Source organism: Poeciliopsis prolifica, unplaced genomic scaffold (genome assembly GCF_027474105.1).
Source record: "Poeciliopsis prolifica strain line A6 unplaced genomic scaffold, Auburn_PproV2 SCAFFOLD008, whole genome shotgun sequence".
Classification (NCBI taxonomy): Eukaryota; Metazoa; Chordata; class Actinopteri; order Cyprinodontiformes; family Poeciliidae; genus Poeciliopsis; species Poeciliopsis prolifica.
Genome location: NW_026562383.1, coordinates 2,240,258 through 2,265,846, shown reverse-complemented (window position 1 = coordinate 2,265,846; position 25,589 = coordinate 2,240,258). Strand labels below are relative to the sequence as shown.

At 41.9% G+C, this 25,589-nt stretch overlaps 1 protein-coding gene across 1 annotated transcript in view; it reads right to left on the bottom strand.

Annotated features, from left to right (window-relative positions):
• Positions 1–25,589, bottom strand: part of LOC129361674 (uncharacterized) — a 36,985-nt gene continuing 11,396 nt past the window's right edge. Inside the window, exons 20-53 of the mRNA XM_055032673.1 lie at positions 25,245–25,465; positions 24,960–25,124; positions 24,636–24,713; positions 22,419–22,793; positions 21,345–21,698; positions 20,131–20,457; positions 19,911–20,042; positions 19,676–19,828; positions 18,810–18,926; positions 18,557–18,730; positions 17,524–17,722; positions 17,040–17,194; positions 16,850–16,962; positions 14,145–14,226; positions 13,907–14,044; positions 13,578–13,746; positions 12,197–12,312; positions 11,775–11,921; positions 10,116–10,232; positions 9,861–10,019; positions 9,494–9,655; positions 7,817–7,979; positions 7,384–7,571; positions 7,218–7,310; positions 6,000–6,204; positions 5,732–5,919; positions 4,725–4,822; positions 4,333–4,517; positions 2,439–2,638; positions 1,947–2,115; positions 1,304–1,413; positions 1,065–1,178; positions 288–414; positions 1–190 (exon numbers count right to left, since the gene is read on the bottom strand). Coding sequence (XP_054888648.1) covers positions 180–190; positions 288–414; positions 1,065–1,178; positions 1,304–1,413; positions 1,947–2,115; positions 2,439–2,638; positions 4,333–4,517; positions 4,725–4,822; positions 5,732–5,919; positions 6,000–6,204; positions 7,218–7,310; positions 7,384–7,571; positions 7,817–7,979; positions 9,494–9,655; positions 9,861–10,019; positions 10,116–10,232; positions 11,775–11,921; positions 12,197–12,312; positions 13,578–13,746; positions 13,907–14,044; positions 14,145–14,226; positions 16,850–16,962; positions 17,040–17,194; positions 17,524–17,722; positions 18,557–18,730; positions 18,810–18,926; positions 19,676–19,828; positions 19,911–20,042; positions 20,131–20,457; positions 21,345–21,698; positions 22,419–22,793; positions 24,636–24,713; positions 24,960–25,124; positions 25,245–25,465 — 5,504 coding nt within the window. The 3' untranslated portion in view covers positions 1–179. The remainder of the gene's footprint in view (positions 191–287; positions 415–1,064; positions 1,179–1,303; positions 1,414–1,946; positions 2,116–2,438; positions 2,639–4,332; positions 4,518–4,724; positions 4,823–5,731; positions 5,920–5,999; positions 6,205–7,217; positions 7,311–7,383; positions 7,572–7,816; positions 7,980–9,493; positions 9,656–9,860; positions 10,020–10,115; positions 10,233–11,774; positions 11,922–12,196; positions 12,313–13,577; positions 13,747–13,906; positions 14,045–14,144; positions 14,227–16,849; positions 16,963–17,039; positions 17,195–17,523; positions 17,723–18,556; positions 18,731–18,809; positions 18,927–19,675; positions 19,829–19,910; positions 20,043–20,130; positions 20,458–21,344; positions 21,699–22,418; positions 22,794–24,635; positions 24,714–24,959; positions 25,125–25,244; positions 25,466–25,589) is intronic.

The window sequence follows — 25,589 nt, the reverse complement described above, 5'->3', positions numbered from 1 at the left end:
TTCATAAAGGACAGGATTTTTATTTAAAGTTCTAGAATCTTTGTCAAAGGTACATTAGCAAATATAACAACACATTAAAACATGTCATTGAAATGAATATAGAGTGAAAACAGTGGTATGTAAATGTATTCATTCTGAACAGAGGTTCTCAGAGGCCAAGTCTGCAGTTTGTTTGTCCTTCAGACCTTCACTGAAACACAAGAGAGAAAAGAAGAGCTCCATTTATTTCAAATGTATTTTAACACCTGAAATGAACTTCTGAGTTTATTTTATGCTGCTGTTCTTACTACACTGGCCGGGGATCTCCACTGGAACGTAATTCTGCCGGCAGAGGTGAACAAACGCTGCCGCTAACCTGCAGGGCGCTTTGGAGGAGCTCCGCCCACACACAGACAGGAACTGGGCTGGATCCACCTGAACACACACATCCCCGCAGCTAGCTGCTACTCTGGTTCCTATACACTCAGGTCAGCAGCACTTCTTTCTCATTTTTTACATTTGATTACAAACTTCAGTTTGTTTTTTGCAATAAAGTAGTAGATGCAAATTAATAAATTCCAAATTCCAAAATTTTAAACAATTTTTTTAAATATAAATGCACACCGCACATTGTAGATCTTTGGACACATTTTACTGCATTTACAGCTGCAAGTCCTCTCTTCCAGGTTTGCACATCTGAATGTGAATAGTTTGAATATTATTCAAAATGCTGTGAGCAAATTCAAGTAAAAAATCCAACTAAAAATGAAGACTTCTCATGCAGTCATCGGGTTTTTATTTACATTATAAAAATCTCTGCATCTGTTTGGATCATATGGTCCTGTAAAGAATATCTCAACAAGATTTCACCTGAAAAGGAGAAAAACACATTTTTTTGGACAACTTATCTGCTGTTTCTTGCCATGGAATTCAATACAATTTTGGAAAAATCTCCTTGAGATGTCCTGCCAGACAAATCTCCTCACACAGTGCTTCCCCCCCCCTTAAATCAGCTTGAATTTCTTTATCTCCAACAAGTTAAAAAGCGGCTGAGAAATACCAGAAGTATTTTCCTCTTCACTTACCACTCTGAAACAGGAACCGAGAGGCGAATCTGGGGAAGAGAAGAAGGAAGCGCAGCTCGCTGGTCTCGCCGCTGCTGTGGAAACTTCTGTGGATTTACTGCACTTTGGCTCCAGCTGCAGACGCAGACAGACAGGACCGGCGAAAGATAAACACGCTCAGATAAGCTCTACTCCACCAAAGCAAACATTTATGACATTTAAACATTGAGGGAGGAAAAACAACAACAAAAAAATCCGACCTCCCAGCTGTGGAAAAACTCCTCCAGAGTCTTCGCCTGAGATCCGTCACGCAGAGAGAGATCGTTGCCTGCGTCGTTATCGTTGGTCCCCAGCAGGCCGGTGGATGCGCCTGAGCAGGGAAACGAGTCCGAGCAGAAACGTTTTCCGTGGAAATCACACGCTTACATACGGCTCAGAAGTTTATGTACGCCGGTGGAATTTCTGAAGTTTTGGACGTTTTTCAGAGAATATGACTGATAACGCAGAAACCATTTCCACTCACGCTCAGTGGTTTAAATAAGACTTTTTTTTTTCAAACAAACGGGTTTACTCTTTGTAAATCACTAGAAAAATGTTATTGTGATTTTTGTTTGACAATAAATTGCTTCGGCTAACCACAGAGCACGAGTGAAAATAATTGTATTTTGTGTTCTCAGGCACTTTTCATGGAAAATGGATAAAAAATTTAAAAAAATTAGAAATTCCACCTGTGTATGTAAACTTATGAGGCCACTGGTACCCTGAATAAAAAAACCATAATCTTACCGTCTGACATTAAAGCAAACACATTTTCTTCTTATTTGTTTTAACGTCACACTGTGAGAAAAAAAACATGACTTTTTTTAAAAACAATAAATGTAAAAATCAGGTGTCAGCTCCTACCATGTAACCATCCATCCAGGGTGAAGCTGCACAACTCCAGCTGCAGGTCACATGACACGGACTGTCCCTCCTGATTGGACACCTGTACTTTGTTTGAGCCTTTTTTCACACTCAGTCCACGGCTGCTGAGGGGTCCATGTGGGACAGCGTCCTTACAGTCAGCTTTCACCTGAGACAGAGAGAGTCTCTGTAACCGTCGGCAGCAAATCTGATTAAACACATCGTTCACTTACAGTGCCTGTAAAACGTATTCACTCCACTTGGGTGTTTTGTGACGTTTTTGCTTTGGAAAATCAATCACCATCAACAAAATGTGGCCTTTTTGACAAAATAGAAACTGAAAAACACGAGACAATTAACCCTTTTTTGTAACTTTTTGTGGAAATAAAACAAAACTTTGTTGATGACAACTGATTTGTAAAAGTGATTTTTTTAAAAAGGCGGGGAAAAACATCCGAGAGGATGAATACTTTCCACAGGCAGTGCACAAACCTGTCCGGTGTGCTGAATGTGGACGCTGCTGTTGCCCATGCGTATCAGCAGGGAGCGCTGAGCGTCGGCGCCTAGCAGCAGCGTGAAGGACGGCTCGGTGCGGACGTCCTGGGCGAGGAGCAGCGGACAGGAAACAGGAAGTTCATACAGGCGGCCGTCAAACGTCACCACAAACTGATCAGCCACCAGCAGCGCCTGGTCTGTGGGAACACAGAGAGGGGAGAGGCAAACACATTACAGGTGACCTATGATGCTTAAGACAGGTCTATAACGAAATGCAATGAACGAAATGTGTTCATTACATTTGTTTTGTTTTTTGCAGAAATTCATTCTTAGATTATGAGATTTCACCTGCTCAGTTCTGCCTATTTTCACCTCCTGTCAGAATGAGCTGTTTATGACTCTGTCACTTTAAATCCAAATAAACTGCTGCTGACCACGCCCCGCACGCAGTCAACGTTTACACGTGCACATTAAAGTGGCTGCAGTTATACAAGCGTACATCATTGAAAAGCAGAAGTGGAGCCTCCTGCACAGCCAGCGAGAATACAGCAAGTGGTTTGCAAAATGGAAAATCCACAACACTTGTGTTTTCCAGTAGCCACTGTACAGCGCATACGGCGGTAAAACAGACAGTTGCTTATTTTGTATTTTTAATTCAATATTTGTCGCTATTTCGACACAGAAAGCGTCTCATTTAGATTCTCAAAATAAGAGTTCATTCACGGAAGCATGCAGTTAATATTGCTGGTAACGTGAGATCAAAATAATAGGATTGTAATGTGATTACCAACTTTGTTTACTTTAGCTAGAAACAACTGGTGGTAGTTTAGGTTCATTTGTAGAAGTTGATTTATTCTTTTTTGTTGCGTCTATTATTGCTCCTTTTAGTAAAGAACATTTATTTGAGTACAGTGCAGCACCGAAGCAGATCTGCCTGACGGTTCTTTGTTCCATTAACACTCTAGACGGCGTCAACAGGTGCTCTGGCAGGAACTGCAGTACGAATTAGTGACACCACCCCGAAATGAGTGTTTCCAGTAAGAACAGTGTTCCCTTCCCTTCACTTGGCTACGTTTGAACAAAACAAAAACAGACAAACTAATTTGATAAATGTCATGGATTCCTGCTTTGTAGAAATCAGGCTCCTGAGTCTGAAGAGATGCGTTTTATTGGAGGCGAACTGTTTCCATCGGCAGATGTGTTTTGTCAAGAGACAAAGGAGTCGGTGTGTGATTTACTGCCGCTCCTCTCTCTCTGACTGGACAGGGTTGCCAGCGCTGAACTCCACTGAGCTGCGGTCCGAACATTCCGAAAGTCCAAAAGTTCCTGTAATGGCTTCAGCGTGAACAAGAACGCTGGCAGGAACTTTGACGCATGAAACCAGCTCAGAAATCTGTTCAGTCAGATAAAAACATTGATGAGCAAACGTGGCGCAGGATCCGGATATGAACTGTAAAAGTATTCAGAGCCAAGCCGGCTTCTTAAGCTGCGCCTGGTTTTTAAGAAATCAGACTCCATTATGCGTCTCCCCAACCACAACAATGACAGACAGTTTACTGAAGTGGTTCCAGTGAAACAAAACGTCTTAAAGCATCATCTGTTACTGCAACAGCTGAATATGAAATCATGTTTAAATAATTACAAATTCATGATAATTACTGAGTCAGTAAGTATCATGTTTGAATAATATGAGATAAGGTGAAAAATTAAATAAGAACGCTTTGTTATGATTACATAAAGTGTTTATGTATGCACTCCCCCCCCCCTTGTTTTTAAAATCCTGTTTGAAATAAATACATCAAATAAAAAACTCCTGTTATGCTTCATGTAACCATAACCTAACAATAGGTTTGATATGAACATATTGAATCTCAACCCTCGAGCAGCTTACGTCTGAACGGGCTGTCCATCATTCTCCTCTTGAAGCGATAAAGCTCGGCTGCAGGTCTGACAGAGGCGAGGGCCCTCAGGGGCCCCAGGAGCCACTCCTCCAGCACGGTTTCCAACAACCTGCCCTCTGTGGCCCTGGACAGGCTGAGATTCAGCAGCGGCACCGACAAAGCGACCGTGCAGTCCCTGAAAGAAACCACACATATCTGGCCAAGTGGCTCCCTGGACTGAAATCGTCAACATGTCGTCTTTATTTGGATTTCAACCGACTGAGGTCAGCGGGGGCTTATTCTGAGAAAACCGAAGGGATACATTCCAGCTCTTACACGGTCGAACGTTTTCATAAACTCAGGAGCTAACGGAGGTTTAAGGTGAGCCTGAGTTATGCAGTACCTGCGGCTGAATGTGTAGAGAGAAGCCAGTCGTTTCCTGAGTCCAGACAGAGCCGTGGCCAGCCTGGCCTCGGCCCAGTGGGAGCTCTGCTGACCCGCCTGAACCAAACACTCACAGTTACTACACAGTACTCATGGTATTCACATGCTTTCATTGACTTTTAGGATTTTTATGAGTCTGCTCTGTTGTGGCACTGTTTTACAACCTGAAACAAGAAAAATAATTCCCAGAAAAAATGAACAAACATTAAGATAATGCTGTTAATAAGATCGGCAACACTAAAACTTTACTTTTGTACACAACACACCACTGCACTGCAAAAACACAAAGTCTTACCAAGTAGTTTTGGTCTAATTTCTAGTCTAAATGTCTTAGCACACCTGAAATAAAACGAAACTAATTTAAAAGTAACTCAGCTGCAAAGCACAGGTGTTTGTTTTAAGTAAATAATTTCTTCATATTGATGAGAAAGTTCTCCATTGGCAGATTCTTTAACTGTTAAGACATTTTTACCTTTTCATAAGTGAATAGTTCTGCCAATGGAACGAGAATTTTCTCTTCAATATTAAGGAGATATTCACTTATGAAGTTACTTTTAAGTTAGTCTTATTTCAAGTATATTAAGATATTTTCTGCTCAAACTAGACCAAAATTACTTGGTACAATTTTGTGTTTTTGCAGTGTGGAACGGGAAGAAAATGTAAATATCCGAAATCAAACCCAGCAATCAAAAACAATAACTAAAATAAATAAAAAAATAAAAAAAACACACAGCCAAAACCATAAATGAAATGGATTATGATGCCTCTGGAAACAAACTTGCAGTCCTACAAATATCAGAATGTAAACTACCAAGCTCATTTTAATTCAGATTAAGTGATTGCTTCCAGGATCAACCCAAAGACACAAAGACAGGGTCAGCTCCAAACTTGAGGAGGCAAAAATGTTTCTGCTTTCAAACACACAAGACTGACAGTGAAAATAAGCAGAGGTTGTTGTTTCCTCACCACTTCCAGAGCGGCTGTGAGGGCGGAGGCGCCTGCTGCTGCCAGGGCTCTGAGGTGAAGGTTCTCCAGCTCAGGAGGCAGGACGTCCAGCAGCCTGCCGGACCACATGTCAGCGGCCTCCCTCCACGCTGCCTCCAGGTTCTGGCCCTTCACGTCCTGGTACACACCAGCCAGGGTCGCCAGCGGCCCTGGACAGGAAGTTCAAACACTGCACTGATGATGTCTTCCTGTCAGTGAGAGGAAGAACTCCGACAGCGGAGACACTCACTCCGCAGCTCCTGCTGCCCCTGCAGCGAGGCCTGCTGGAGCCGATCCAGCAGGTCAGGCAGGCTGCTGGTCAGCGAGCGGCGCAGGGAGCTGCTGAGCCATAGGGACAGCAGCCCTGTGGAGCCCCAGACCAGCAGGCCCTCGGCATGCTGGGAGACGAGGAGAGGGACGGAGGTCCAGGCCTGCAGCAGCTGCATGTCTGCAGGCTGGAGGACAAGAAGCACAGAGTTAATCACAACACCTGCAGGTCCAGCATGACGTTACTGGGGAAAAAATAAAGCTGCACTATGTAACTTTTAGAAAAAATAATGTGTTTCATACATATTTGTTAAAGAGGCAGTATGATAGCACAATTAAGTAACTATGCTACCTTCAGTAATTATAAAAAATATAGTAATTGTGCTGAAAGGAAATTTAACGTCATAGTTTGGGAACTTGAAATTGGGACTCTGTTTCTTTAAAAACTCAATTTTTTTTTACTTTATTTATTTTTATCTTTAACAAGGTTTTACCAGCGTTGCATTGAGAAGTAGCTCCTATAAAGATTTCAGTAGATATGCAGTTCTATTAGGTGTTTGCTAATTGTTGCTGGCTAGTCCGCAGGAGCCAAATGGAGCGTTGTGAGGGACATGTGCTCTGTGAGGCTCAGGGTAGCTTTAAAGCTCGAGCTCCAAGGAGGAGCCGTGTCTCAGAGGTGAAGCTTGGGTCACCCAGGAGTTTTGAACTCAATGAATGGTTGCCATGGATTTTCAAGTATTTCTCAAGCACAAATTTAAGAATCAGAGCAACACGCTATGTATGTTTTTGATGAGGGAATAGCATTATAACATGTGACGATCCAATCAGAGTCAGGAGGAGGGCATTAGCACTGTCGATCAGGCTTATGTACATGCTGCTCACATCCTCCACCTTGCTCTCTGCTACACCGCAACTGATTCACCACAGCAAAACCTGCCGTGAATGCTAGAGGGTAAGTTTTTCTGGGACACTAAGTTGTTTTTCCACCATTAGCGCAATTAGCATCGTGTACATGAGAATGAGGGACAGTGCTAAGGCGCTCCTCGGGGCTCCGATTGGTTGTTTTTGAGCCATGCATTTCAAAGGAAGAAGCTGGAGGAGCTTCATTCTTTCACACCATATTTTTCTGACATGACATGGGGAAATTTTTAGCAAAAAATAAAAACTTGAATTTTTAAAGTGCAGCTTTAAGGCAGCAGACCTGTTCAGTGGTTTCTGCTAGAAGACGCTTTAATGCCTCCCTCCTCTCCAGGAGTTCCTTCTGGATGTCAGAGATCAGGAAGTGAAATCGCTCCTATGAAACGATGGAGAGGAGAAAATAGAGTGAAGCAGCTCCATACTGGATCATATCTGAAAACGTTAGTTACCTCAACTTCAGTTAATCTCTCCAAGCAGCCACTGGCTGACATCACCAGCCTCTGATTGGACGTTTTCAGTGACCAGCTTCCCAGAGTCTCAGTCTCTCTGCAGCGTTCTCTTCTCTGCACCTCGGCATTAAAGCTGTGGTTCATTCCTGCACACACTGCTGCCCTGAAGTCCTCACAGAGGCCTGGACCTGCAAAACACACACACACACACACACACACACACACACACACACACACACACACACACACACACACACACACGCGCGCGCGCGCGCACACACACACACACACACACACACACACACGCACGTACACACACGCACGTACACACACACACGCACGCACGCACACACACACACACACACACACACACACACGTTCATATTTACTCTTTTTAGTTTCTGGACTTGGTTAGCGGTTATCCTCTGTTTACCGCTCATGTAGCCTGTGGCGGTCCGGAGGCAGCGGCCCCCCAGCGTTCCATTGACCCAGACCTGGTGTCTGCGGTCCAGTGTGGCATGAACCTGGAGACCGGCCCCATAGGGCCCCGACAAGCCGCTGCTGCCCAACAACAAGCTCCAGTTACCCACCACTGACTGGAAAGTTAAAAAAAAACAAAAACAAAACACCATTAATAGAAGACAACATAGAATAAAAATATTAATTAAGCTTTTAGTTTAACTAACATGAAGATTTTTACATCTTGTTTGATGATGTGAACAATGTAGGTGCGGAAAAAGATGCACAAAACAGACAATTTGTGGAAGTAAATTTTCACAACATGTACATAATTTGGATTATTAAATTTCAGTAAATACAAAACACTAGATTCTAGAAAATAATCTTATATAATAAGAAATAATCATTTCTTAAGGAAAAAAAAGAGTCAACAATCTGTTGGAAAAATGTTATTTTATAATCACATATTTACTCATTGCAATATCGTATTCATATTATCCTTCAGTTTCCTATTGTCTTATATTCAGCTTTCAGTTTATCATTTACACCTTAGTTTATTTAACCTTATGACAATTTAACTTAACATTTCTAGAGAAGTAACTGTATCTTTGTCTAATTAATCTGTGTAAGTGTTTTAAATGGTGATGGAGTTATTGAAATAAATGGACTTTTCAATAATATTCTAAATGATTATTAAATGGATTTTAATTCATGTTGAACACATTTCTCTCTGTAATTATTAGTGAACTGTTTGACTTCCTATGTTAACTTCACCATTGAATGAATCTGAAATATTAATTTCATTGCAGTTGTTTAAACATGAACGTGTAGTTTAGGTAAAATGTGTTTAATTGTTCAGACATGAGTCTTGACACTGGGTCTGAATTCAGTATAAGTTTCATTTTGTTTTCATTTTGTTTTCACTCCATCTGGGTGAATAACCTCTCTTCTTTTTATTTTTTTATCAGTCAGTGTTTCCTTAGATGCTCGGTTTTATTGGAGGAATTCCCGCGCTCTGGTTCCAAAGAGACGGCGGATCTCACAGATTTACAAGGTGACATTAAAATTCTCCAGAACCGCTGGGAGGAGTTCTGCTGAGAATGAACAGAACTCCTAATACTGGAATGCTTGGTACAGCCTGGACACTGGCTCCAGTAGTTCATTTCTCATAGTCATATTTTCACCATGACACATCACCATTTCAAACTAAATGTTTAGCGAGCAAGCTAACTATGCTAAAGATTTAATTAGCAAGGTATGTATTTTGTCTACATGCCAAATATTTATCTATACGTCCAAACTAAATAGTTATATAATAACAAATATTTAATTTGACTTTCTATATAGATAATATTCAATATAATATTTACTTAATATTTATATTAAATAAATATTTTAGCAAGTTAAATATTTAGTTTTACAATCTAAATGTTTAATTTGGAGCAAATATTTAGCATAAAAGTGAACTACTACCATTTTTATCTCTTACTGCTGCTGATTTTTGACAGTAACTTTAGAAACTTTAGAAACTTTAGAGCTCTGACGAGCATTTTGGTCGTCAGAGCAGAGGGAGCTGAATCCAACGGACATGATCCTTTTTAGATGTTTTTCGGAACCCATTTATCAAGTGAATAATCAGCAGTATCTTTACCTCAGTATAGAGAGAGATGTTGGTCCCCTGGGCAGTGGAGGTGTTGGTGAGGGTGAGTGTGAAGTGGGACCAGAGCGGCTGACCCGTCACCGAAACGTTACACTGACTGTAGATCAGCTCCTCTCCTGAGTTCACTCTGTGGGACCCGGACCACCACACAGTCTGACACACACACACACGCACGCACGCACGCACGCACGCACACACACACACACGCACGCACGCACACACACACACACACACACACACACACACACACACACACACAGGGAATGTGGACATCTTTAGATTCTGCCAAATCCTTTTAGCGAGAGGATCACTTCCTCTTCCTCTTCTAGTTTCCATGGTTACCAGTGTGAGGACTCACCGGCTGTTCGGGACAAACCCCCAGCTCCACTCTGTGCTCCAAGCGGTCCCTGAGGTTGGTCTGGACTTTGGCCAGGAGCATGTGTGAGTGACAGGGTGCGGGGGACACTCGGTCGAGATCCACATACAGCTGGAGGCCGTGCAATCCCTCAGCACTTTTCTGGAGGAAAACAAAGAAACAAAAGAGGAACTTCTTCCATTTAAAATCATCCTGAGCTGAAACGGTCTCTCTGCTAACGGAGAAGCAGAGTAGTACCTGGTACGTCAGGCCCTGCCTGAAACTCTTGTTGTGCCATGTCACCTCTGCAGTCTGTGAATACAGGTTTCCACGGTACCCCATCGATACGCAGCCCTTTCCAGAAGACACTGCCATCTGCAACAACAGACATGCACTTCATGCTCCTACACAACTGCATCCCCTCCTGCCCTGACCTTTGACCCCGCAGAAATCCACAGACCCGCTTGGCTGAAAGCAGAACGCACGCCCGGCCCAGACTGGAGCCGAGTTTGTTCAGGGTGAGAGAAATGTTGACTGGAACGGCACCGTTCCAGGACAAATGGCTCTGCAGAACACACACACACACACACACACACACACACACACACACACACACACACACACACACAATTACTACCTGGATGGCTGTCTTACACAATCAGACTTTTTCCATCTCTTTACTATTAGTGTATTAGGGCCATTGTAGTTAAGGAAAAACAGGAGTAAATTTCTGCCAAAAAAAGAGAAATTTTCTAGAAAAAAAAACAGAACCTTTCTGAGTTTGAAAATTGAAAGATTTCCTAGGAAAAAATCAGAAATTTTGAAATTAATCTCAAAATTGCCTTTGTTGCCTTCTAAGTTCCAAAGCCAAAAATGTCCAAGAAAAGCCGCCGGAGGCGACAGGTGGTTTGGTTCTTCAATGCACTTCCAACTTGTTTGTCTGAGTAAATACACATACTTTATTTCTCCCAAAAATATGGACAAAGCAATAAGTAAAGACCTCTTGATCTAAACAAAGGTTTTCATCTGAACCTCTGTTGAGATGAAAACAAATGTTATCTTAATCTGAATGTGTAAGTTAAAAAAGTGGTCAAACATAATCATTTTACGAAACCCTCCCCTGTCATCACACCAGACGTTTACCAAAACAAAAGACAATGTGTTCATAATCACTTAAATCGGTGGAAGGGTCTAAAAATGACCAAAATAATATAAACAATACCAAAAATAAAAAATAGCTACAGCTTGTGGTTCTAAACTAACACATATTCTAACTGCCCCCCAAAATTTTTTTTATTGCATTTACAATTTACAAAACTTCCACATAAAAATGGCCACAACAGAGTTTTTGTGTGAAAATTTACAACTTTTTTTTCTATCTACAATGGACGTTATACACAGTCATGCTAAAAAAAGCTAAATCATTTCTGTTGTAAAAATAAAATGGACACACAATCATTTTAATGAAGCCTATCAGCTTACCCCAAAATAATCTGTAAATCATTCTAGTTTTATTCTAGGCTACAAAAACATGCTACAACAGCGCCACCACAGGCGAGGAGGGGAAACAGGTTTTCCAAAGGGATTGATTGGTTTGATTCAGTGCAGTGTGAAAGAAAATCACCGCAGCTGGAAATATAACAAATGTTACAATTGTCTACCTATTTTAATTTGGAGCATTGTTAGATCAGAGAAAATTTAAGTTTAGTTCATTTTAAGCGTATTGTCATTAACAGTCTGATGAAATGAATGTGTGTTATTATATTTTGGACACAGAATGATTTCAAGGGATGGAAAATGGCCCTACTCTAAACACCCCTGGTTTAGAGTATCACTTCTGAGTGGATGGAATCTAATGGAGCAACAAAAAGCAGCGTGTTGTGAGACTGAGCGCAGTGTGAGGAGCTGGATGTGTACCTGCAGCCTGCTGCTGCTCTTCCTGGGTGAGCGGAGTGACAGAGTGTGCAGAGACAGCTGACTCAGCGCCGAGCAGAAGGGATGCTTCAGCTCCAGCTTCGTCTCGTTTGTCTCCTCAGAGTGACTCCACGACCTGAGGATGTGCGCCTGCGCAAAAAACAATAATAAAAAAAAGAAAACAATGACCTTTAAACACTTTATGACGTTCTGGAAGAGATGGAAAAGTAAACGAAGTTGAAACAATTCTCCACCTCAGCATCCAGACCGAAACTGGAAGAAAAATATATGCTTTCCATATAGACACATTGTTGCCTAAAGATATATGCTTTCGGTTTTTTATTACAGATGCATTTCATAAGAGAAGCTTTTGTCTTTAGGCGTTTTTCTTTCCACCCGGGTTGGGACACGTTGTTCAGTCTCACCTGCTCCAGATGTCCCTGCCTCTTCCAGCCCAGTGAAACGCTGTCCAGTCGGCTGTGGAAGGAGCTCTCATGCACCAACTCCAGACTGCTCAAACGGGGGAGGCCGCTGACCTGGACTGATGGGAAGAACAATAAAGAAACTAAAAATCTCATCCAGCTGCATCCCTCTAACGAAGCGTGCAGAGACTATCTGTAAGCAGGAACGATTAGGACACAGATTAGGAACAGGATACTAAACAGAACAGAGACAAAGATTGATTGAGAAAATTACAGAGTAGTCCTTTGGGAGCACACAGCAATTGTTCTTCTAGAAAACAATTTTACGCATTACTGCCAAGAAAGCACAAGAGCAAACATTTAGACAGCATCCAGCTTCAGCCAGAATGGAGATGAGAGAACTTTGGAGAAACCGACTCTCCACACCCGAACTGGAGAAAGGAGGGTGAGCCAAAAACAAGACAATCGTTTCCAGAAAGGCTCACAGAAGTCTGAGCTGCCAGCGGAGTGTGACCAGTCGACAATAAAAAGCATTTGAATAGCAGTATCACCGAAGAATAAAAAAACAACACTTTAAAGAAGAGTATCAGAATATTGTTGAAAGAAACCAAATTGAAGGAAAACTAACATATTATATAAATGGAAAATATCTGAAGCCTTAGTGTCTTTCTTGGGGATTATGGCTTACAGATAACAGAAAACCAAAATTCAGCATCTCAGAAAATACTAAAATAAAAAAAATTGCAAACTAATGTCTGAACAGTTAATTTACTCCTGCACCTCCAAATGGTCTCTCACTAGTTCACAAGATAGTCAGAAACACTTCACAAAAATACTGTCAATTCTTGAAGAAGCTGAATGTTTACAGAGTTGTATCTCCAAGAATATTTATAGAAAGCTGAGTGGAAGGAAAAAGTGTAATTTCCTGTCAGACTGAATTTTCGGGGGGTGGGGGGGGTTGCCATCTGTAAACCATAACTATCACAATGACAAGAAATAAAGGTTTGAAATAATTTGTGCTTTGTCTATTTAATGTGAGTTTCAGTTTCTGAAATGAGTGACAAAAAAATATTTTTAGTTTTATTAACATGCCTGTACTTTCTCCATACACTGTAAATACAAATCGAGGGGCAAACTCGTTCTCCAAAACATATACCATCAAAGATATTGACTTTGATGGTATTTGATGGTATTGAATACAAATTGTATTGAAAATCTATGCATTTTCAATACAACAATCATTTAGTACTTTTTGTTTGTTGATCATTAAAAATACTAATATTTTGTGACATTTGCAATTGCAGCTTCAGAAAAACAGTCTATGAACATGTTTACGGTGAACTGTATGTGAGGTTGTGTAAAGTGTGTGTGTGTTGGTGTTTACCCTTCAGAGTGCGATTGCCCGCCTCAAAGTCCAGACCTGGAGCAGCCAAGTGCAGAGCAGACAAGCTGAATTGATGGCTGCCCCATACAGTGGCCTGCTGGAAAAGGTGGCGCCACCTTCTGGCCTCATACATGGTACTAATGGTGACAAGCCTGGGGACAGGCTGCAGCTAACACACAAACACACTTACATGTTCTGTAGGAGAAGCTAATCAAAATAATTCAAATCATTTTTCTTGCTGATAGACAAACTTATAAACTTATAGGACAATGCAATCTGAAGATAGAAAGATTTCCACAGAGGGAACTGATAGTTTATCTTGGAGGTACCTGTGGGAAGGAGTGTGTGACCTCCACAGTCTGCCTGTAGCTGCCCTCCATGGCTGCCAGCTCCCCCAGAGCCCACAGCTTCCTCCTGCCTGACAACACCTCCACCAGGGCTGCCACGTTGGACTGGGACTGGTTCAACTGGGACGGGAAAGAGAATCTTAAGGGGCAGGCAACTCTACTTCAAATGTAAAGATGTGGAAGTCAGACCCAGTGCCTGGCTGAAACGGAGTGAACCCACCTGAGAACGGAGGTGGAGCTGGGGGGGCAGGTATGGCAGCAGCTGGGGGGCGCTGTGGACCACGTTCACCATCAGTTCCTTGCTAGACATCACAACAAAGGTCAGCTATGGGTATTCTTATTATTAGTAATTCACATTACATTCAGATCACCTGCCATTTTTTTCTAGGGTTTTTTTTTTCATAAATTTTAATGTTTTAATGCAAACTGTATGAAATTTGGCCCAGTTCCGTGTTTAATTTATATTATAAATGTTCTATATTATTGATTTGTCTTTTTCACAAGCCTTTCAAATTCAATAAAGCTACCAGTGTCACTTTCATAAAGTCAAACTAATAACAGAAGAGCTTGTTTATAGACTGCCCCCTAATGGCCACTGAGAACACAGAGACTGTCGTGTGCTTTGAGTCTGGTTGAATTCACACCAGTTTAGTTCCACTGTAATTAAACTCCAAGTCGTTTTCCCTTGAACACATCTGTCAAAGTCAAGGCCTGCAGCCCAGATCCGGCATACTCAATTATCTGTGGCCCCCAGGATGATATTTAATTACTGTTAGAACCGGCCCAGAGGCCACAGCACTGGGCCAAATCCTATTTATAGTTTTCCATACAATAGAATCACACAAAAACATGCACAAATTACTAAAGTTTTTTTTTTTTTGTACTTTTGTAATCATTAATCTCCTTCAGTTCAACCATATAAGTGGAGACACATTGTTGATGTAATCATTATCGCATAACTTATTAAGTATTGGCAAAGATCAATGTGATTTTTACAGGTGGTGGACCGTTGTTGTTGTTGTTAGCTGCTGAAAGTAACTAAAATAGTTACTTTTAAAGTAAAATAGTTACTTTCCAAATCAAGTAGTCAGTAATCTAACAAAGTTACTTTTTCAAGAAGTAATCAGAAATCTGATTAAAGTTACTTTTTCAAAGTAACTTGCCATCACTGCCTGTGTGTCTCCTGTGTGGAGAAAGTTTGGCTGGAATGAAAGAATATAATCTAAGACAAAGACAAGAATATGAACATCATAGAGCAGCACAATAATGCATTTTCAGTTGATAATGCATGCACTTCAATTTATGTATTTATCTTTATATTAAGAAACATATTTAGTTTTCCAAAACAATTTCATTTTTTGCTGTTTGCCTGTTGAAAAGGTTTTCCCTTGAGGTTACTGACAGAGTCACAACAAAATATTGCTTCATTCTTTTAATGTACAGGACATGCGATTTTTCTTTGAAGGAAGAAAAATCTTTTTTTTTTTGTCTCTTTGCCTGTTGAAAAATGGTTTCACTTGAAATTACTGACAGATCCATAAGAAAATATTGCTTTACTTGTTTAATCATTAAGTAATATACACTGTGTTAGGTCTTGGTTCAACAGGCTTTGTGCAAGATTTCAACATATTTTAATAAACGTAGAACCAGTCCGGCCCTCGGCTTGTGGCAAATTATTTTTTTTTTGGCCCTCGGTGTGTCTGACTTTGACATCCCTGCCCCAGAAGGTCTGGTTCTGGGACTAAAAAAATAAGATATTGGCACCTTTGCAAAAAATAAAAAAAGTAAAATGAAATTAACATCAATATTGCTGCCAATTCTTGACACTCCTATAGCACAAGGTTTTATTTTTTACATAATCAGCTAGTAGAGCAGAAAATGAAGGGGTTAAAACGTAAACACTTTTAATCCGAATAAGTTCAAAAAGTAGCAGTTAAAACATAAAGACATTGATTTGCCTGCCATTCATAGAAATGTTTTTCCTTTAATTTGGGAAGCACTGAGTAATTTAGTTAAACAAGTGTTGACTTTATTCTAAACAGATGACATCAACAGGTGGTTGTGATCAAAGTGAGAGGAAGGGAACAAAGATCCTCCTTTTGACTACAGCAGTTGGAAGATGTTTGGACATCACTCCGTCCAAGCAGGAAACCCATTTTGGGGCCGACTGGCGGCTCTAATCTGAAGGCAACATCTTGTTGCAGTTGTATAATTTAAAACAAATCCTCAGACAAAAAGGGACTAAAAATGGCAGAAGAAGAAAACTAATGAAAAACTCTCATTTTAAACTTTGTTGCAAAAACTAAAAATAGAAAGACATATGGGAAATGGTACATGATAGTTGGATAGTTTATTTCTAAAGGAAGCCTGAAGCAGGTTTGTTGTGTATCAACCAAAATATCAGCTGTGATCAGAATCAGACGATTTTACGTTTGTAGGTTGTGATCTGTGAATGCTTGGAAAAATCTGATTGGTAACTGCAGCATAAAGCAGTGCTGCCAGGTCATACTGACGACAATCCTCTTCGGTGTGGACGTTTTTAGTGAGTGAAGAAGACTCGGCTAGCTGTCTTCAGGATCGGTGAGCGGCCTTGTGATTTATTTAAGTCAGAAGAAGCACAATCGCACATCCCAGATGATATGCACCTAACTCACCCTACCAGCTAGAAGATGTTAAATACTTAAGAGCTAAAAACTGCAGAAGCTTATCCAAATTATACCCTACAATTTAAAGCAGTAAAATCTGAATTAAGCTAATGTGCCTGGTTTATTTCGGGTCTGGACGTGTCTTACTATGGGGCCAATTTTTAAGAAATAAAAAATAGCCAAAGGAACAAAGTATTTTGTTATTTATTTACAGTTTTTAAAGAGAAATCAGAGCTAGCGATTGGAAATCAGCTATAAAATCTTTGAGCACTATCAGTACCTGGGAGTGGAGGTGTGTCCTTGGACAATGAGTGCAAATGAAGAGCTGAGCTCAGGGTTGACGGCCATGGAGGCTCTCAGCAGGGACTCCATCAGTCTCCCCCAGCCCTCCACCTGAAACCAGTCAGAGGTCGTTAGTGGGGAGGAGCAGTGCTGTGGGAACTTCCTTCTACATGCTGACCTCGTTACACCTGGAAGGCAGGGCTAGCTTCTCCTCGCTCAGCGTGCCTCAGTGTGAACCGGGCCTCCTTGGTACCACCATGCGTCCCCCAGGCCCCGGCCTCTCCCTCCACCCGGAACCTCCAGTCCTGGCGGTGAACGTCTAATGACGCACTTCTTAAAGGACCTGAAGACGGTTGCAGAAGAGAAGGCTAGTTAGTGCAATGCATCTTGGGATTTTTCTGACCCTGAATTTATGAAAACTACAATACAGATTATTTATGGTGACCCAATCAATCAACATGCCAAACATTTCCTGGGTTGCAGGCAGAGGGTACGGGTCAAAGGGAGTGAGCAAATTTCCTGAGGTGACCTATGACCCTGTGAGAACTGGCTCCAGTTCTGGTTAACAATACTTTCAGTTGCCTTAATCCTTTGCCCTCAGAGAAAACATAAGTGTAACTAATTTCTAAACTGAGACATATTTGAAGAAGTGAAATGACACGATGTCTTGACCTTTGAACTGCACAGTTAGGACAGAGTCCAGCTTGTGTTGTGTTTGATTGAGAGCAGCAGGAGACAATGAGAGGAGCCCAGCCAGGCGACCGGCAGCTTCGCTGACATTCAGCCCGTACGTGAGCAGCTTGCGTCCATCCACACTGAGCTCAGCCCTGGACCGGAGCTCAGACAACGTTCCCTTCATGGAGCAAAGGCCCTGGGAGAGAAAACACAAGTACATCTCAATACATCTGCTGCTCATCACTATTAACAAGAACGGCTGGTACAAATGGGCTAGTAGCTAGTAGGGCTAAGCCCTCCCTGACATTTACAATAATGTTGTTAAAATAAACTTAAAAATAAATACATTTTATAAATAATGGGTTAGGGTTAGAATAGGGTATATAAATAACAATCATCTTTTGTTAAATTTTCAACAAACCAGGTGTCAAGCCGCCAGGGCTTCTGACAGCCCCATACAACTGTGTGTTATTGGTCAGAACGGCTGACAGGAGTCTAGTCACGCCGCCTCGGCTTGCAGCTCATTGGGGCTAATTTTGGTCACCCCAGGGCCACAGCATTCATCCAATCAGGATGGACTTTACTCGAGTTCGAGTGTGTGTGTGCGTGGTTCAGCGTAGACTGAAAAGAAGTGATAGCGAGCAATATTAGCCTAAACGAGGTGGATTGTTTAGCCTTTTTGCATCCCAGAAAAGTCGTTGGAGTGAGTTTTTCTTTAAATAAGTTAAGCGTAATTTAAAAACATATTGTATCTTGTTTTATTTCATCAGCATCTTTTCAGTGTTGGGGAATTAATTTGGACAACTGCAGAGGCTCTATGCAATTGGTCTTTGGTATGTTTCCATGGTTCTTTTTTTTATAGCAGATTTTCTCCTTATTTTTTAAATTGGATGGATCTCTTATTGGAATTAAAAAAAGAATATCTAGATAATATCTATAATCTAAATATATCTATCCTATCTATATCTATTATATATATTAGATAGATATATTGAGAGAGTTTTTGTCTATTAACATGTCTACAGCATACCGATATTCTCAGAGGCAGGCCTCGGCGGTGAAGCCATGATGAACCGTGCCACAAGGTTCCCCTCACTTCTTTGAGTTCAGGAATCATCTTCAGCTGCAGTCTGAGTCCTGACTGCTGAGCTCCACACTGAGACTCCAGGCTTAGGATCCGTCCTTCAGCAGAACCAAGTTCTACCTGGAACATACAACCCGAGCTCAGTGGCCCTGCTCCCAGAGGCAAGCCGTTGTTTTTATGGTGTGAAAGCCAAGCCAACCTGGACGCTGTTGCTTCCAGGGACTCCCAGCTTGTCCAGATAATTCACCGCATGTTTTAGCTCACTCTGCACCCTCACAGTCTCAGATGTCCTTTCCATTTTCAGCTCTTGAGAAAACTGGAAAAAAAAAAAAAATGTAGACTCACAGCAAAAAATAAATTACACCCATTTCAAGTTTGGGTTTTATGTATTGTGATGGTAGAAATAGTTTTGTCTTTAAAAGGTTCTAAAAATAACCATTTCATATCAAAACGGACAGAAATGGACGACAGATTCTTATTTTGTAATGATAAAGAGAAAACATGTTTACAGTTTTCCAATGAAAAAACAACACACCAATTTTTGCAGAAATAACTCTAAAAAGTTAAAGGCATTTTCAGGTCTCACATCATTGAGGAGAAATTTTAACCAACACTTCTTTACCCCATTAATCTCATTCCTTCAGTTTATTAGGATTTGCAGGTATTTGATTCATCAGAGCTTTCTGGAGGTCTCATCTCAGCATTTGAATTTGATTGACCAGACTACGTAGTTTTGTACTTTTTTGTTTTCTTTTTTTCTTTCGCTCTTTCCTTTGGTTTGCTGTTTTGTTGTATTTCCTTCTGATTCACGTAAAGCACTATGACCTGCCTTGATGCTACATAAATAAAATTACTTTGCCCCTGTAGAAAAATCCTGACAATATGTACAGTTTTAATGGATTATAAACATCATTAATTGGAAATCCTCAACACAACAATAAATCAAAATTCAATAAGAAATGAATGAGGATACATGCTGAGAATATTTCAGTTCTGGATCTGGACAGAGCTCTGGTTAAATGAGGGAACACGTTACCTCACAGTTTATCTGACTGCTGTTCTTACCTGCTGATTTTCTGCTCTGCCATTGGCCGTAAACGAGCGTGAACCATTTTTGTGACTCTCACAGTGTACTGCCAGAGACACATTCACAGACAGGCCCAGTTTCTTCAGCAGGGGGACGGAATGGTTCAGATGTAGAAATGCTTCCCTGTGAACCTGCAGAAGAAGAAACGCACAATAAGACGTCTTTGTGTCAAACGAGTTGATTTGAAACATCATTTCAGTTCTGTTTTCAAACCTCAGTTTGTCCTGCAGACAGCACGGTGTGCAACTCTTTGCCATCTACCACCATGAAGATGTGGGAGGAAACAGAAGCTGGTGAGAGCAGCAGAGAGCCTGAAGCCTGCATAATGTTTGGACTGAACCACTCCTTTAGAAGCAGGAAAACATCAGTTAATGAAGTGATCATGCTGAAGTGATGCGCTCTGTGTAACGAATCTATTGCATGTTACCCGTACCTGAATTATAGAGCAGTTATTGTGGTATAGCAGTGACACCTGCAGGCCAGGACGTGACATTACATCTCCTCCAGCTCTGAGGTGGCATTCCTTCGTCTGAACAAGAAGTTCTGCAGCATGTAATCCAGAGCTGCTGAATCTCAGTGTACTGCTGTTGGGCAAAGGGGTGAGGGGGGAACTGTCACAGTCCAACACGCCCTCAACTCTCAGCTCTGGCCCGGGTTCAGCATCCAGTCTGAGGAACGTTCTCCTGCCCTGCAGACCAGTCTCCATCACAGCTGTCCACACGCCGCCAGGGTGCTCCCACACTGAGCCGTTCACATGAACCTGTTGGGTCACACATCCAGCTGTCACTGTGACCCAAACTGGTGCTGAACTAAACATGTTAAACTCAGGATATCTGGATTCCTTACAGCAGGGGTGTCCAAACTGTTTGCTTCATGGGCCAAAATTGTCAACTCAAGAGATCTAACATGCCAAAAAAAATAACATCTTTTCAAAAACAAAAGACCGAAATTCTGCCTTCTGGCAGTCATCGCGCTGCCCTTCTCTTAACCCTTTAGCAAAGTTTTTACCAGCTTCTCATTGAGAAGAAACTCACACAATGAACTCAGCAGTTGCCCAGTTCCACCAGGTGTTTGCTAATTGCAGCTGACTAGTCTGAAGGAGCTGAGTGGTTGAGTCACAGAGGACAGCTCTGTGAGGCAGACGTTTGTTAGCTGGAGCTCTGAGGAGGAGCTTTCTCTCGAAGGCGGAGCTAGGTCCGACCAGGCCTTTTTGCACAGCTCAATGGTTACCATAGGAGATTAAAGGATTTCTCAAACATGCATAAAAGAATCAAAGCAACACTCCATGTATGTTTTTGATGAGAGAATAGCATTATAACATGATGTAAAGCTCAAACAAGTCAATTTCACATAATACTGTTCCTTTAAAAGGAACACTTTTTGTTTCAATTAACATTTTTGTGACAATTTGTGGGTCGTAAGTTTGTTATTATTAAAAAAACCACCTGCAGAGGGGGTGGGGGAAATAATAATTCAGGGGCCGAACTAAACCGTTCCAGGGGCTGCAAATGGCCCCTTGCCCATACTTTGGACACCCCTGCCTTATAGATTCCTCTCTTCTCCGGTCTTTGCATTTAGCTGTTCATATAAATATGACAGAGTAAAAACGAGACGTCCAGCTGGATGAAACGTGGAACAAAGTTGTACCTGTAACCCAGGGCAGTCTGTCTCCCAGGCCCAAAGCCGCTGTCCCGTTCCTCTGTCCTGAACGATTCTCCTGGCTCTAATCCTACATGTCCCAACATCAACAGTCACGGCTCCACCCTGGTCCGAACCCTCCAGAGCTGAAGCCTCCACGCTAATCATCTGCGGCAGACCTCGGCTCTTTAGCCCAGAGAACGACTGACTGACGCTCCCGAAGAGATACGGAGTGACACAGGACCAACTTAGCTCTAAAGACGCATCCTCATCGTCCACCCTTAGAGAGGACGACATGGTCAACTGGCAGGGAGCCACCGACAAGAGGCCCCGAAGGGCCAGAGACTGAGGGAGGTCCCACTCCTGCGCCATAAACAGTGGGAGAAGCATCATGCTGTGGGCTGTTAGAGGCAGTCTGTCTGCTGATAACTTTATACACTTGTTAAAAGCTGCTGAACAGTAGTTTAGCAATCAGAAGGAACAGTTTGATTGAGAGGAAATATGATGACGAGTGACCGTTATGAAAGCCCAAAACTTGCATAGTTAACAATAAAAGCAAAGATATATAAATGGCTCAATAAATATAGGGTTAGGGTTAAACACTTAAAATACTTCAAATTATTTTTAGAAATGACAACTTTACCTTGCGGTGTATAATTTAATTGACCTTCATTTTTTATGTTTTCACCAACAAATTAGATATTTAAAGTACATAATAAAAATTTTACTGTCAATACCTTCCAACCTTTGACACTCACATTTCTAAAACTCAGAAATTTGACTTTTGAAATTCAGAAATGTCAAAGAAAAAAAATCTAGAAATTTTGTGAGATTGAGTTTCAATCTAAGAAATTTCAATTTATGAAACTCTGACATGTCCTTGTTATTTTTTCTAAAATGTGTCAGAGATTAACTTTTGAAACTTACTTTTTTTTTTCTTCATCTCCAATGGCTCTAATACACTGTCATAAATACATGCCAACAGTTAAATGAAAACATTTCTTATCTTCCTTATTTTAAGAACAAATATTTCATCGTTAACTGTAATGTTTTTACAGCGATTTGTTTTGTACATGCCGTTACCTGAAGCAGAGGACAGTGGCTTCTCACATTCACAGTGAGCGACTGGGGGCCGTCTGCAGCCGCCAGCGGAGCGGTGGAGTCACCTACGCTGCCCCGGAGGAAGCACCGCCCCAGCTCCAGGGTAGCATTCACCTGAGGCAGACGTCCACCTGACACATTCAGAGGCAGCGCTGCGCTGGTGGGAAATCTGAGCGATTTCACCGCACTGATGAAGTGCAGAACAGATGCACGCAGACTGCGATGAGGATCGCAGGTTAGAGACAGACTGATGGAACCTTTCTGCTCCCCTCCAGCATGGAGATCTGCTCTGAGGTTTCTGTCACATCCTGAATGGGAGACGGAGATGTTGGCTGAGGCCTGTGGACCAATGAGAGTCTGCAGGAGGAAAAGAAAATGACACTCTAATAGCAGACTAATAGAAAATGTTTTTGCTGTGAGTTTCTTAAATTCATTTTCCTGTACAAATTTAAACTGCTGGAGTAAACTGTCCTCCATGTCTGCTTGAGAATTTTATACCCACTCCTCATCAGCATGAATGGCGTATAAATTTTAAGCTTTTTCATCATGTGTTCCTTCTTCCAAGGTTGAAGGATGATACAACAAAAACTTTGCAATAAGAATGAGGTGAATAAGTTGGAATTTACAGTGGATTTTCTTTAATCCACACAAGAGCAGATTTTTAAATAGAGCCTTAAATATACACAGTTAAATCTGAAACTATCCACACTCATGGCAGATTCAAGATTAAAGTTCATTTTACCAACAAATTTCTTTAGACTGGAAGTGATGTTAATGTCTCAGAGTATTTGTATTTATGTTTGTAATTATTTTACTTCACCTTATAGCAATATCTGACACCTTGAAATTGCCCTGACTTTTTAAGAAGCCCCAAATGTTTTTTACATTCCCCCTTTCAACACGTCATCACATGAACGTTTCTCCATGATGCCAATTCCACCTGTTCTTAGGAGCTCAGCAGCTCAGGAGCCTGAGAAGTGGATGCAAACATCTGACCTGCTGTAAGCTGTTACAACCACGACTGTGGGCTATTTTAAGGGCCACGTTGTTGAACAGAAAACAGGCAATGCAGCATCGTTTCCATTATCCATAACAAAACATAAAGGTCAGAAAGGCAGAAATCATCTTTCAGGGAAGATGGTTTATTTGCTTTCTCTCTGAAGGAAAACAAGTTCTCTGGTCCCTTGTTTCCTCGCTAACCTTCAGAAGGAAACATCTCTGATGGGCAAAAAGCGTCCACTTGCTCTCCTTTTCTTCTTCCTGGTGTCTGTTTGCCAAGAGAAGCAGTTGGCACGCATCACTCTCCATCTCAGCCTGGGCTTGACGCGGTGTGGTGGACGCGGTCATGGTGAGGAGCCATTGTGGCTTCAGCTTCTGCAGAAAGCTAGCTGAGAAAGACGTGAAGAGTTTCCAAGCGGCGGTGGGGTTAATCTGTGCAGATGCGTTGTTGATGAGCAATATTGCTCTTCCAGAGAAGGAAGAATGGTGGAACTGACCCGATCCTTGGAAATCCACTTTGTTTGGGATGAGAGTGTCACTGGGGTTCCATCCTACCTCAACTTTGTGCTCCTTTGCTAGCATAGACTGAAATGATTTGAGGAAACCTTGCTGGTCTTCGTAGCTCAGGAATCCCTTCAGACTATTGCTCCATGTTTCTCCATGTAAGACTAAAGACGTTTTGTTTTGTAAGGGACCCACAATATTCTCAAACTGCACCCAGACCACTTTCCTCACCTCTGTGCATCGGATAGCAGCCAACAGGTAGGAAGTAGCAGAGTTATAGGAAACACTCGCTTCTGCTCTCACGTCACACAGTCGTTTCATCTTCACACGGCCCGTCACTACAGCTTTTTGTGTATCACTATGAGTCCCATATTGAAGCAGTCCATGCCAGGCATACAGTTTGAGAGACTCCACCCTGAGTCCTGCTCTCAGATCTGCTCTCCAAGGCCCTGCCACCATCCCAGTCCCCAAAACCCACCTCTGGGGGCCAGGCCTAAGGAGGAGCCTAACGGTAGATTTGCTGGGCAGCCCTAAATATGTCAGGAAGTGCAGAGAAGAATGACTCAGGTTGGCTCTAAGTTCCTTCTGGCCACCAGAACGGTAGCAACCTTTGGCTTGGAGCCACAGACTAACATGGATAAGCGACAGGCCATAGCAGAGGCCGCAGTTTGGTCTGTTGGAGCGAACGGCTTGTACCTCCACTGGCCGGTTTGCCACGTTTCCAAAGCAGTGGGCCGAGAGTCGGTCTTCAGTGGAGACCCCTGTACAGTTCATCTGCGAAAACAAAACATCCTTTTGGTAAAATTTCAATTGCAATTGGTCTGTGGGCCAGGCTACATCTTGTAGCCACTCCTTTTTGAAGTTGACCATCTTCTTTCTGGCATGCCTCTTAATTTCATGGTGGAGTCTAAGTGCCATGTGAAGGAAGGCTCTGTCATTATAACAAAAAATTATATTTTCCAGGGTAAAAAATACCTTCTTCAAAGAAATCAATATATATCAAAATAATGTAAAATGTACCTGTAAAGAATTGGGGATGTGACCCTGGAGTAGCTTCATGTGTTGCCACAGCATCACGACCAAAGCAGACGTCTTATTTTTTGACCCCATGCTGAAAAACATCTCTGCTGTTCTCTCATCTTCCACGCTAAGAACCAGACTTATGTCAAATCCTCCTGTTTCTAACTGAGGAGAAAAAAACATAACGGACATGTTAGCATGGGTATAAATACTCTGAGAGAGATGATTTCTTAATGCATTCTCGTTCAAATAATCTCAAAGACAAAGTACACAGGCCTCCTGCACCTGGTGCTGTGCTGTGGCTTGGAATGAGCCTGGCAGGCCTCTTGCTTTCAGGGCTTTGACTTGATGTTGGAACTTGGAGAAGTAGCTCCACCTCTGGTCTGTTCTGTCTCTGAGGAACTCAGCTCTAACATGCTCTGCTCCAGCCTGCAGCACTACAAGGATAGACTGTCCAAATTCATCCTGGGTCCACTTCACCTTAGCACTGCTGTCATCAGGAATGCCTGCAACCACAACCTCAGTTAGTTAACAGATACATAAACACATGTGTTTATGTACTGAGTTATAATTAGAGATGCACTGAGCTAATCAGTTCCCCCAGGATTTTGCTGTTGTGTTTATTTGCAA